At 29.3% G+C, this 12,226-nt stretch overlaps 3 protein-coding genes across 8 annotated transcripts; 1 reads left to right on the forward strand and 2 right to left on the reverse strand.

The window, feature by feature from the left end:
* Positions 1-3,610: 3,610 nt before the first annotated feature.
* LOC124957076 (thioredoxin-like protein 1) lies at positions 3,611-9,331 on the forward strand. 3 transcript variants are annotated; one of them, XM_047513728.1, is made up of 4 exons: positions 3,611-3,845; positions 4,190-4,313; positions 5,012-5,295; positions 5,358-5,949. In XM_047513728.1, the coding sequence occupies exons 1-4, from the start codon at positions 3,748-3,750 to the stop codon at positions 5,569-5,571; spliced, it is 720 nt and encodes a 239-aa protein (XP_047369684.1). In that variant the 5' UTR covers positions 3,611-3,747; the 3' UTR covers positions 5,572-5,949. The 3 variants fall into 3 exon arrangements, with proteins under 3 accessions (XP_047369684.1, XP_047369685.1, XP_047369683.1); XM_047513729.1 differs by lacking the exon at positions 5,358-5,949 and adding an exon at positions 8,897-9,331 and having other exon boundaries at positions 3,612-3,845; positions 4,190-4,457; XM_047513727.1 differs by having other exon boundaries at positions 3,612-3,845; positions 4,190-4,457.
* Positions 6,105-12,206, reverse strand: LOC124957072 (mediator of RNA polymerase II transcription subunit 16). 4 transcript variants are annotated; one of them, XM_047513719.1, is made up of 15 exons: positions 11,965-12,206; positions 11,726-11,803; positions 11,477-11,623; positions 11,198-11,396; positions 10,853-11,099; positions 10,611-10,766; positions 10,374-10,543; positions 9,964-10,291; positions 9,664-9,871; positions 9,379-9,553; positions 9,152-9,298; positions 8,855-9,065; positions 6,773-6,882; positions 6,511-6,656; positions 6,105-6,418 (listed from the first exon to the last, which is right to left on the reverse strand). In XM_047513719.1, coding segments are annotated over exons 1-15 (2,448 nt in total). In that variant the 5' UTR covers positions 11,967-12,206; the 3' UTR covers positions 6,105-6,294. The 4 variants fall into 4 exon arrangements, with proteins under 4 accessions (XP_047369675.1, XP_047369674.1, XP_047369676.1 ...); XM_047513718.1 differs by having other exon boundaries at positions 11,726-11,815; XM_047513720.1 differs by having other exon boundaries at positions 11,726-11,841.
* On the reverse strand, positions 6,878-8,776 carry LOC124957075. Its single transcript, XM_047513726.1, has one exon. The coding sequence runs from the start codon at positions 8,444-8,446 to the stop codon at positions 7,244-7,246; it is 1,203 nt and encodes a 400-aa protein (XP_047369682.1). The 5' UTR covers positions 8,447-8,776; the 3' UTR covers positions 6,878-7,243.
* Positions 12,207-12,226: the final 20 nt, after the last annotated feature.

Raw genomic sequence — 12,226 nt, forward strand, 5'->3', positions numbered from 1 at the left:
GAATAATTATCGCGTTGTATGCGATACGTAGATGAGTACATTGAAATTCTCATTTCGACGGCCAGAAACATAACGGGCAAGGGACGTTTTCTCTCGTTGTTCCAATTTTACTAGAAACTTCGAAACCGTGCACGCGCACGGTATTTGAGAATCGCCAAGGACTTTGTCTTTCATCTCGCTCCTTTCCCATAGCCAACAATGGAATAGAGAGAAGAAGAAAATGGTCGAATATCGGATATACGGATAATACGAATGCCGTTCCAATGACACCTAATTAAACTCTCTATTATGCTTCCAATATTCCGATTTATCCTCTATCGGACCAACCGGATCTACTCGAAATATGAGATAACCACCTGAGATAGACGGTTGAGGATTGTGAATTAGAGAGAAAGAAAAATAGAAAGAAAGAGAGAGAAGGAGAGAAAAAGAGAGAGAGAGAGAGTAACCTTGAGAAAAGTGCACGTGCGTATACATAAGGGATGAGTCACGTAACTCGTTAAAAATCAATCTTCAAGAATATCGGAAAAAGAATTCGTGGAAATGAAAAGACTCGAATATCTTCAAGATCATTCTTAATTAATATAATGAGCGAATTTTTAACGACACTTACGAAAGTATTAACACTGATCTTTTCATTATCATAGATTGTGAACGTTACAAATCAAACGACTTGCTCTATATATGTAACTCTACATAAAGCAATAAAGGAAGGATCTCTTCTCCTACGAATTTCCTTCGTTTATCTATATGTGCTAACGGAGCAAAGGTAAGCTCCTTCCATTGGAGATCAATGATATTACAAAGCGTCCCGGTTCGATCATCCCTTTGACTGTTATTGCACGAGAACGAGAAAGGTAAGTAAACCTGTTGGTTTCGATCTTAATTCTCTCGAAGATCTTTACCTTCATGCTCTTAGCTTAGACCGATCTTTATCTCGAAAAAGTCAACGTATTTAATCGATCGAAAATAATACCCCCTCGACGTTTGTTAATTTTTTCATTCGATTTTTTTATAATATTCATCATTCTCTCTCTCTCTCTCTCTCTCTCTTTTTCTCTCTTTCTCAAATACTTCTCGAATAATATCTTTATAAGTTCGACGAGCTTTCAAAAGAGAAGTGAAAGAGAGAAAGAAATATCTGGAAATCTCGTCCGCGTCAAATTGAATTTGAGGCGAATTTAGGGAAGATAAAAAAGGTAAAGAGGAAGATGGAATAAAAAAGTAAAGGTTAAAGAGAAAGAGAGGTATAGACGGGAACACGGGCTTCCCAAGATCCTAAAGTGGTCGGACTCGATCGAGAAGCGATAGAAGGAGAATAGAACTCTTAGTAGCCCATCGGGGTTGCCCCGGCCTCTCGAACATCAATATCGGACAAGATCAGAACTTAAGGCAATTGCGCACTGATACAACAAAGAGCATCGTCTAACGCGGTTATATGTCGTAAGCGAAACTCTATTGCTATATCCCATCTCCCAGCCGTCTATATTGGCCCTTCTCTCGCGTAGAACACAACAGTTCTCTCTCTCTCTCTCTCTCTCTCTCTCTCTCTCTCTCTTTCGCACGCGAGCGTACATACACACACATATACACACACTCGTCCTTCCTACCTTTACCTTTACTTCCTTCTCTTCCTCTTCCTCTCTCTCTCTCTCTATCAATAGCAACCTAATCTACTTTGCTAGCAAATAGTGTTCACGTTCCCCAGACAATGCTTCTCTGCCCTTCTCTTCTCTTCTCTTCTCTTCTCTTCTCTTCTCTTCTCATCTCTTCTCTCTCTCTCTCTCTCTCTTTCTCTCTCTCTCTCTCTCTCTCTCTCTCTCTCTTTCTCTTTCTCTCTCTCTCTCTCTTTCTTTGTCTTCCTCTCAGCTTTTACCCCCCATCACCATCCTCGTACATATCTACTCGATATCTACTGCAACTACTCCGCTATAGTTTCCGTGTTTCATGAGTTTCGTTAATCGTTCATGATTGGTCTTCATGAATTTTTTTTTTTCTTTTTCCTACAAATACAACGACAAAATCTTTATAAATAACCTCAAGGAAAAATGTCGCTTATAATATGCATATTTCATGAGATATATACGTTGGTCAAATATTATTTCGTAGCTAAACGATATAGCGAGTTGTCGATTAATTTTTACATGAAATAAACTAATTAAAATTAATTCTCTACTCTTACTATTTTTTTTAACTTTCTCTCTCTCTCTCTCTTTCCCTCTCTCTCTCTCTTTCTCTATCTATCTATATATCTCTCTTCTCTCTTTCTTTTGAATCTCGAATTTCGAATCTCGATTAGCTAAAAAAAGAAACGGTAAGACTCATTTATCTTTCTTTTATTTGTTTTTTTGCCATCTTATTTTTGAAGAGGTTAGCACAATTTTTGTCAAGCACGAAATTTTTCAAATCTTTATCACCGATCTATTTAAACAATCGAAAATAATGGAACAGAACGAAATCCCATCTACATCTCAACATCGCACTTTACGTGGGTTTTATCAAAATCATTGTTTAATCAAATTTAAAAATATGAGAGAGAAAGAGAGAGAGAGAGAGAGAAAATGAAAGAGAAAGAGATGTAAAAAAAAGATCGTCTAGCTTCAAAAATAAAGTTAACAATTTATCGAGTCGGATTGTTGTTATCAGAATTTTTGGATAATTAACGTTTGCCAGGCTTATGATCAATTTCTTCACTTTTTATAGACGTTTTCTCGAATGGCCTGATTCGTCAGAGGATGTCCTTCTATGCGGATACATCATCCGCCGATACTAATAAAGAAAGAAAAAGAAGAATTAGGTATAGGAAATTTTTGAAAAAAATATTTGACTATCCTGAACGAAAATGGCACGGTAAACGAATTAAAAGGAATAGATCGATGTTTGGTTGGTTTCGTTTTTGTACGTAAAAAATTCATCGTGATTTTTACTATATATTGATCTTATAGAACATACTTATTTTGAGAAGCATTCGGCGAAAACAACGTGTCCAAATTGTTTGAATTACATTGAAACCGATGTAAAATATTACAACACTTGCATGACACATTTAATAGCTAGTTCGTTACTACCAGTGTGGTAAGATATTTATTTGATATTTAAAATCTTTACAATTTCTGTAGTAATAATTTATTGTAATGTTTTTCTTCGTTTGTTACAGTATGTGCTTCTTACCGTATTACTTGATCGCTTTTAAAGATACCGTCCACAGTTGTCCAAGATGTAAAATTTATTTAGGAACTAAATTTTCTAATAGCAGAAATTTCCTTGAACGATTGAAAACAAAGAAATCAGCCGATAACAATCTTTAAAATAAAGAACTAAAGTTTACCGACATATAAATCTTTTGTTAAAAATTATATATATTTATATACACATGTATATACATATATACATATAATGTGTAATATGTAATTTCTATAGATAATATTCTCTAATGTTGAAGAAAATATTTTATTACTATATTGTCGGTAATATAGAAATCGTACTAACGATAACCGATAATAAAAACATTGTCTATACATCATTATTGGATAATGCAGTTTAAAGGAAACTACTCGAATGATAACTCGAAAATTCTTTTGCTTGAAATATAAATCGTACAAAGCGACATTAGTAAATCCACCTCAGTAGATCGGTCTAAGAAGACCCTGAAACTGCCAGTCATTCGATAATTTGAATCCGTACTTTTGCGGTTTTCTCGTTTATTAATGTTATAAAAAAATCATTTGAAAAAGGAAAAAAAGGAAAATGGGAACAATACGTGTAATTGAGAATGAAAATCAATTTTATGCGGAAATGGCTAATATGGGTTCAAAATTGGTCGTTGTAGACTTTACAGCTTCGTGGTAAGTTCTTTGGAGGTTATGATTTCTTGTTAACCGTGCAAATATTACATTTCTTTGCTAATATTTTAATATCTTAATTATAATAATAAAATTACCTACGTGTATATTATAAATTAATATTTAAATTTAATTTTAACAAAATTTCTTGTATTTTATTCATAGCCAGAAAATTTCTCTCATTTGCAATTGTTTCAATATATATATATATATATATATATATATATATATATATCGAAAGATCGAGAATATTAAAAAAATGTTAATATATTTTTTTTTTTTTTTTTTTTTTTTTTTTTTTTTTAACAAGTATCATATGAATTGAAATTGATGTTTATTATCTATAGGTGCGGACCATGCCAAAGAATTGCACCAGTATTTGAGCAATTCTCTTTAAAATATCCTAATGCGATATTTCTTAAAGTAGATGTAGATAAATGTTCAGAAGTTGCAGCCATTCAAGGCGTCAGTGTAATGCCTACTTTTATTTTCTATCGCAACCGAACAAAATTGGGTTTTTGCCAAGGAGCAGATCCAGCTGGACTTGAATCAAAAATACAACAATATTATGGCAATGGTGATACTGAAGATTCTGAGGGTTCAGTTACTGGACATGTACGGGATAATTATAATATCTATCATATTTTTGGATTGATATTTCTTGCTTCAATTTTTTTATACTGGAATAAGTATCAACAATAAGCATAAAAAAGTTGTAATTTTCTTTCAATGAATTTTTAACATTATCTTAATGAAAAGAAGAATTGTCAAGTTGTTTGTTAGCTCTCAAACAAATATGGTTTTAATAAGTGAAAGTGTTCATAATTTTTTTACTCTTCCTTGAATATTACATTCAGTTAAAAATTGAATATATAGTATTACCTATTAATTAAAATGAAGAAATTAATATTTGTCTTATTATCTTTTTTATTTTTTTTTTTTTTATATAAAGCAAACCAAATGAATTTTGAATAATGACGAAATGTAAATTTCTTTCGATATAATTGACGAAAATTTCATGAAAATAAATATAAGTACAATACAATTTTACATTTATTTTATACAACATTAATATAATAAAATTCATTTCAAATAACATTATACCAAATAATTTCTAATTCTTATGCAATCCCTTTAACGACATTTGATAAAAATTGTTTGCTTTACAGATGGATTTAAATACGTTCATTGCAAAAACACAATGTGAATGTTTAAATGAATCGGATGACCACAACTTCGTGCAGTGCCTAACAACTGATGATGGATATTTAGAGAGTGATTGCGATGAACAATTAATATTATCCATTACTTTTACCCAAGCTGTCAAAGTACATTCCCTAAAAATTAAAGCACCAACAGATTCTGGACCAAAGAGTATTAAACTCTTCATCAATCAACCTAGAACTATAGATTTTGATATGGCAGATTCCAATACTAGTGTCCAAGATCTTACGTAAGTATTTATTATATTCTACTGTGTATTCATATGGATACATACATTAAATTTTTATGCAGATTATTGCCCAAAGATATCGAAGAAGGAAATCCTATTCCCTTGCGTTATGTGAAATTTCAAAATGTACAAAATCTTCAAATCTTTATCAAAAACAATCAAGCTGGTACTGACACTACTAGAATTGATCAGTTGATTATATTTGGATCGCCAATCTCAACAACCAATATGGGTGAATTCAAAAGAGTTACTGGTAGAAAAGGAGAAAGTCATTGAAATATATTTAAAACGACAGAAGTAAAAAAAGAGAAATAATTATAATCTAAATAATTGACCATGGCTACATAAAGATAATAAATGTTAGAACATGAATTTAAGGTTAAATATTATGATTCACATGAGTGCTGATAAAAAAAGGATTTGTGTATTGTTTTTTATATTTTGTTAATTATATATTGTTACAAACTTACGAATGAAATACTGTATAAGATTTCATAATGAGATATATAAACCTTATAACAGGATCTAGCCTAATTCATATTTCCTTAGCGATACAAAATTACTTTGTAATATAATTTCAAAAATTTTATCTTACTATTATTTATGAAGAACATAATTGTTCTTTATAATGAAGAAATAAAACTATAACTTATATCTGTGTTTGTGTATATCTTCTTTGCTTAATTTTGCTTTATTATATTTGGCCATGGTCAGCCTATACTGAAAACAAAAAATAAAATCAATGCATTTGTATTTATAATTTTATACAAGTAAAAAAACAAACATTATTTAAAAGTTACTCCATTAAATCAAATAATTAAAAATATTTTAATTCTGTATTATTTATAAAAATTAAAGATAATACTATTGATTTATTTTTTGGCATAATAATTACAATATAAAAATGTATTTTAATTTGACATATAATGTAGAAAACCTTAATACAACTACTATATTACAAAAAAGACATTTAAAAAAATGTATAATTCTTATAAATGTCTATAGACAAGTTTTATGGATTCTCCAAAATCCTCCACATCGACAAGCACGCGTCCATCTTTGATCCCATGCTCTGATAGCAGCTGTCCTTGTCATATTCTGAACTTGAACTTTTCCACCACATCTAAAAACATTATATAAAATATATATATACGTATACATATATTTTATATATTGTATATGTATTAAAGCTGCATATACAACTTTACTGAATACCTTGTGCATTGTTTAACAAGAAGTGGTTGTTTTCCAAGATATAAATGTCGAATGGTGTCTACTACCTGTCCACTATGCATACAGCCTTCCACTGGATTTAATTCAGGTGTAAATAATAATTGTTCGGGTTCTATACCATATTCCAACTAAATTCAACATTATAAAATTATATAAATATTAATAAAAAAATGTGTGTGTGTGTGTATGTGTATGCGTGCGCTTGTGCGTATATATATAAAAAGAAAAAAGTTTTTTTAATTACTTGTAAAGGAAGACTTTGATAAAAAAGTACTGGTGACGTTAAAGCAGTAATACTACTGCCTTGATGTAACTGAGGTATCATTATTTGATTTGGTAGCAGACAACAATCATCTGAAATAAAAGAGAATGCTGACACCATGTTGTTAATTCAAACTTACTTATATCTATTAGATCAACATTATTTACTTGTGTATGATTATTTAAATAGTCACATTAAGTTAATATTTAGAGTAAATTAATATTTTTAAATATGCTTTTGTAAATCATAGCTTTAAATAAGGATCTGCTTATAAAAAATCCAAAATACATATATATATATATATATATATATATATATATATATCATTTGGAATCACTTAATTAATTGCTTTATTATGTTCTTTGCATGTTTACATATTCTAAATAATTATAATAAATTTAATTTTGATTATAAAACTAAAAATAAAAATCTACAAATAAATGAATCTACATTTTACATGTTTCTATTTTCTTTTAAACCATCTTTTTCTGCAAATTTATTTTCAAATGCAAGTATAGGATTGTTTTCATTCATTTTAACTGTACAAAGATCTATAGATTCTTTTTTGCTATCAGTTTCTAAAGTTTTATTAATTTCTATAAATATTTCAGTTTTCTCATTTTTCGGGCTTTCTATATCTGCAATAAAATAATTCAATTCTCTCTCAACTTGCTTTCCATCATCTTTATTATCTTTATCAGAATCATCTTTTTTACTATTTTTACTATCAGAATTATTTGTTTTACTATCAATAGAATCTATAATTGATGGTATTGTATGCTCTGGAAGAAACCAACGTCTCTTACTTAAATCTTCTTTTTCACTTTCTTTATTTTTCTCGGCTTTTTCTGCCTCTCTTATCAAATCAATAAAAAATAAATCTCTTGGAGACATTGGTGTTTTTGGTGATATAATATTTTTATTTTCTTCCAATGGAGTGACTGTTACTAATTTCAAATAATTCTTTATAGAATTTCTATTAACATTAGTCTCTTGTATATCCTCAATTTGTAATTCTTCATCTTTTTTTGGTGATTTTTCTGTAGTTACTATATTAACATTTTCAATGTCGTTTTTTGACATTTTTCTGTGGATTACTAAAGGTGGAAGATCACGTTTTCTTTTTGAATTTTTCTGGATTGTATTGTCAGTTGCTTTGGAATTATTTATACTTTTCTTATCATAATCTTTTGATGATAAATCAAAATCAATTGATGTTTTATCATTGCTTTTATCTTTAGCTATCATTGGTTGAATATCTTCTCCTAATGATTGTGAAGGATAATTTGTGCTGTCTGATCCATATGATCTTTTTTTTACATTAATATTATGTTTACCTTTTATGCATTTCCAAATACTTATTAAAAATATCATAATAAGAATCCAAATTATTAATGCTACTATCCAAAATATAATGGACCAGAATTTAGGCCAAGCATGAGTAATAAAAGATGAGTGGCACAATAATGCCCATATTAATGGGCACATGATAAACCAATATCCCAAAAAAATGCAACATGTAATAATTAAAAAAGTTGGTATTCTAAATGGTTTAGAATATAAATAAGAACTTTTTGATCCACTTTCTTCTGATATCATTTTTTTTTCGTTTAAAGCCATTGAATTTTTATGTTTAAAAGCAAGTTTGTTAGTCATTATGTCTCATCGAATTATAAACACATATTCCTTGAAGTTTCTTTGGTATGCAATTCTTTATGAATTTTAAAATTTAATTACTAATTCACAAATACACCACACTGTTTGAACAATTATACAGAAACCCTATAACTAGTTGATATTTATATATATTATATGATCGTTTGAATTTACAAGCACTAAATCAAGAAATTATTCTTCAGGCCATATCTAAATAAACCAAAGGAAGTGGTATTTTTATCTTACTTCCTACAGGCTAACATATATTTGATAAGAAATAGAGTGACAATCCATGTACATATATATATATAAATATTTTCTTAACTATGGCATGATATTCAAGATACTTAATATACCTAATTCAATTTTTTTATATAATTAAAATCATTTGTGTAAAAGAAAACTTACCTATTAAACCATCATCTATTTGTTGTTGTGTTTCACCATTAGGTTGAACAAGTTTGGATAATAATCGAAATAATAATGCCAATACGTCAAGATTATCAGCACTACGTAGGAAAACAGGCAAACATGATGGACGAAGCAGACCCCAAATTCGTATGATGACAAGAAGTTCTCTTACTGTATTAAGTGCCTTATGATCTTTGAGTAATTCATACTGTATAAAAGCACAACATAAAATTATACTCTGCAGAAGAGCTTCTAAAGTAAATAATAAAAGTATATGATATTGTAAATACTAACACCACCACTTTTCATTTGCATTCGTTGCTCGGGAAGTCGTGCTAGAAGATTTAATGCTAAATCTGCAACCCACTGAATCAATTGCTGTAATGACTGTAATGTACTTGGTTCAACTGTAAATTCCTTTGGATCAAGATGTAAAAGTACCTGAAATAACGAAATAGATCTTATTAATTTACATATTATGAAAAAGTTATGAATTTAATATATAAGACAATATATCTTACCTTATCGACATCACTAATAGGTTCTGTAATAACCGCTGCTAAACTTTCAGCAGGTCCCTTGTCATGAGATATTAAATCCGACGGCCTTAACAATGATTTAAAAGCTGTTGCCACTGAATGTATCATAAGTAAAGAGGATAAATCAGCTGCTTTGTTTTGACCTGATACTAACATTCTAATAAACAAATATTGATAAAATTAATTTTTTGTTTGTATTACCATAAGATATTTAATTATTCATTTTTAATTAGATAAGATTATTATGTTTTATTATTTAATATATACCTGTACAAAGATGTTTTGATACAAAGAAATTGCACATAAAGGTACTGTTGTATGGGCTGTGTTTGCCTCGTATAAGAAGCATCTAATCGTTCGCATAATGTTTCTATCATTGAGGCTCTTAAACATAAAAGTACATCCAACCAATCTAAACCAGTAACTAAGCAATATTCCAGCAATGTACAAGCATAACCTAATGTTAATGATGGTCCTGCAAACATATATATTACAATAAAAATTATCCTCATATAATATACTTAAAAAAAAATTAGATTTTTAAAAGATAAATATATAAAAACGAACCCCCATCGGGCAAAAGTTTGTACAAATACAAACTGCCATAAGTATCGCATGCTAGAAGAACGCATCCAAGCCATGAAATATCCATATGAGCTAAAGATATTGAACTTTTAAAATATTTATTACTAGGTTCATCTTGTCTCCATGCCATTTTTAATGACGAGTACGATACTTCTTTCAAACAATCTCGATTGAGACAATGAATTGAAGAATCTGCTAAAGCTACTATAACATAACTTGGTGGAGGTAAAGTTGTAACAATAGGCAATTTTGTTGTAGTTATTGCTGTAACTGATGACTGACAACGATATTGTGACTGATGTTGCCAAACCTAGAGAAAATATTTTTTACCTTAATTCGTATTTTTTCTTAAATATTCATAATCATTGAAATAAATTTACACATCTACATACTACTGTTTTAAATGGTTCCAATGACTTTGGTTGAAATAATTTATGAACGGGTTGTGACTTTTCCCTTAATTCCCAAACTTCTACAAAACCACCATTTTCGCTATTTGCTGCAACTACTAAGGAATCTGCATCTTCCCTTACTACAAACTTAAGATGTGTAACATTTGTACCTAAAGATATGATATTGTTAGTCAATTAATATATAAATTAGCAAATATTTTAATATTTTAAACTTACAAGTATTATCTTTTGGAGCTCCATCTTGTAAGAAAAAACTTGGTAATGCTTGTGACGTAATTGTACACTTTTCATCAGTTTTACGTACCAATACTCTATAACATCTAATTGGTAAGCAAATACTACCACTACTCACAGCCACCAAAAAATGTCCATCTACGATAACATAAATTTTCTATATATAATAAGAATATGTCAACAACTTAACATTGTCAGAAAAAAATACAAATGAGTATACAAACTTTTCCCATAGCAAAGATCAACAGATGTTATTCTGTGCCGTGTACTGCCTAAGCTTTCGGTAGAGGAACATATAGGATTTTGAAAGTCTTTTGTAATCATTACAGCACCAACCATTCCTGTTGTCGAAACTACTAATACACCTTCAGCTGCTCTACCTCCGAATTGTCTTACCGAAGGAGCAAAGGGTAAATGATTAAATTTTTCACTATAATGAATACTATCTTTCTTTTCAGCTACTAAACCAGTCTGTAAAAATGTATATTTATAAAAAAAAAAATGAAAATATAAAATAAATGCACGCAATTATTTTCTGATCAATATATATTATTTATTATTTCTCAAACCTTTTTTCCATTGTGAAACCAAGCTGCACCTAATATGTGTTCACCAACAAAACAAGTACAACCTATTAGCATCCAATCATTAAGAACATGATCTTTGAACATCCACAATTGAACATTTCCAGCAGAATCAGCTACCACAAGTTTGTCACCTGGTAAATCCCATTCTAATGCTGTAATTGAATGTTTACTGGAAAGTACCCTAAAACAAAAAACACTTGGAATAAAAACATACAAAGTGTAATATTTATCACTTGACATATTATGATTTATTGAATTTACTTATGAACGTGCCAAGGCATATTTAAATCAACAACATAAACATGCGAACCCCATGTTTTACCATTACTGTCTTCTAATTCTGTAACTGTCGTAAATGCCGCAATATTACGACAAGACAATGTGCATAATGATTGTCCATCGTAAAGACTGAAAATTAAAATTAGATAAAAATAATAACCTTCAAATTATTGTTCTTTTTTTTTTTTCAAGAATAGATTTAACAGTTAATAATTGATCGATAAAATATACCTCTCTTGATTTGAAAATGATTTTGAGAAAGCTTTCCTATTGACAGTATAAAGCAAATCCATTTTTCCGATGATGTTCCTAAATATGTTCCTGATAATTATTTATTTCTATTTATTCTATATCCAAACAATCAAATTGTAAAACAGTATATATATTATGGTGCAACAAATTAAGTTGCATAATTATTTTTAACTAAATGGTCGATACAATACGTATTAAAAAATAATATAAATACGTACATCCAGCGATGTGTCACGTTAACCCCATAATGCGCGTAATGCCACCTGCTTGTGTATCGACCATTGAACGTATATTATGAAAGAACGGATCATAATCGTAATTTATTTTAAATAATCTAACTTAATTTTTTTTTCTTTTTTTTTTTTTCATATTTTATATATACAGATTACGTCCTATCTATCCTTAAGAATTTCTTTCGCGACGCATTATTCTTATCATTAATCAAAACGTAATATATTAAAAGTCCAAAAATTAAAATAT

This window comes from Vespa velutina, chromosome 24 (genome assembly GCF_912470025.1).
Source record: "Vespa velutina chromosome 24, iVesVel2.1, whole genome shotgun sequence".
In the NCBI taxonomy this organism is placed as follows: Eukaryota; Metazoa; Arthropoda; class Insecta; order Hymenoptera; family Vespidae; genus Vespa; species Vespa velutina.

Excerpts from the sequence above, each read along its gene's own strand:
- LOC124957076 (XM_047513727.1), top strand. The coding sequence starts at position 3,748 with ATGGGAACAATACGTGTAATTGAGAATGAAAATCAATTTTATGCGGAA. Across the intron at positions 4,458-5,011 it reads AGGGTTCAGTTACTGGACAT|ATGGATTTAAATACGTTCAT; the intron begins GTACGGGATAAT and ends TTTGCTTTACAG. Across the intron at positions 5,296-5,357 it reads ACTAGTGTCCAAGATCTTAC|ATTATTGCCCAAAGATATCG; the intron begins GTAAGTATTTAT and ends ATTTTTATGCAG.
- LOC124957075 (XM_047513726.1), bottom strand. The coding sequence starts at position 8,446 with ATGACTAACAAACTTGCTTTTAAACATAAAAATTCAATGGCTTTAAAC.
- LOC124957072 (XM_047513718.1), bottom strand. Across the intron at positions 11,624-11,725 it reads TCATTTTCAAATCAAGAGAG|TCTTTACGATGGACAATCAT; the intron begins GTATATTTTATC and ends TTTAATTTTCAG. Across the intron at positions 11,397-11,476 it reads ATGCCTTGGCACGTTCATAA|GGTACTTTCCAGTAAACATT; the intron begins GTAAATTCAATA and ends TTTTTGTTTTAG.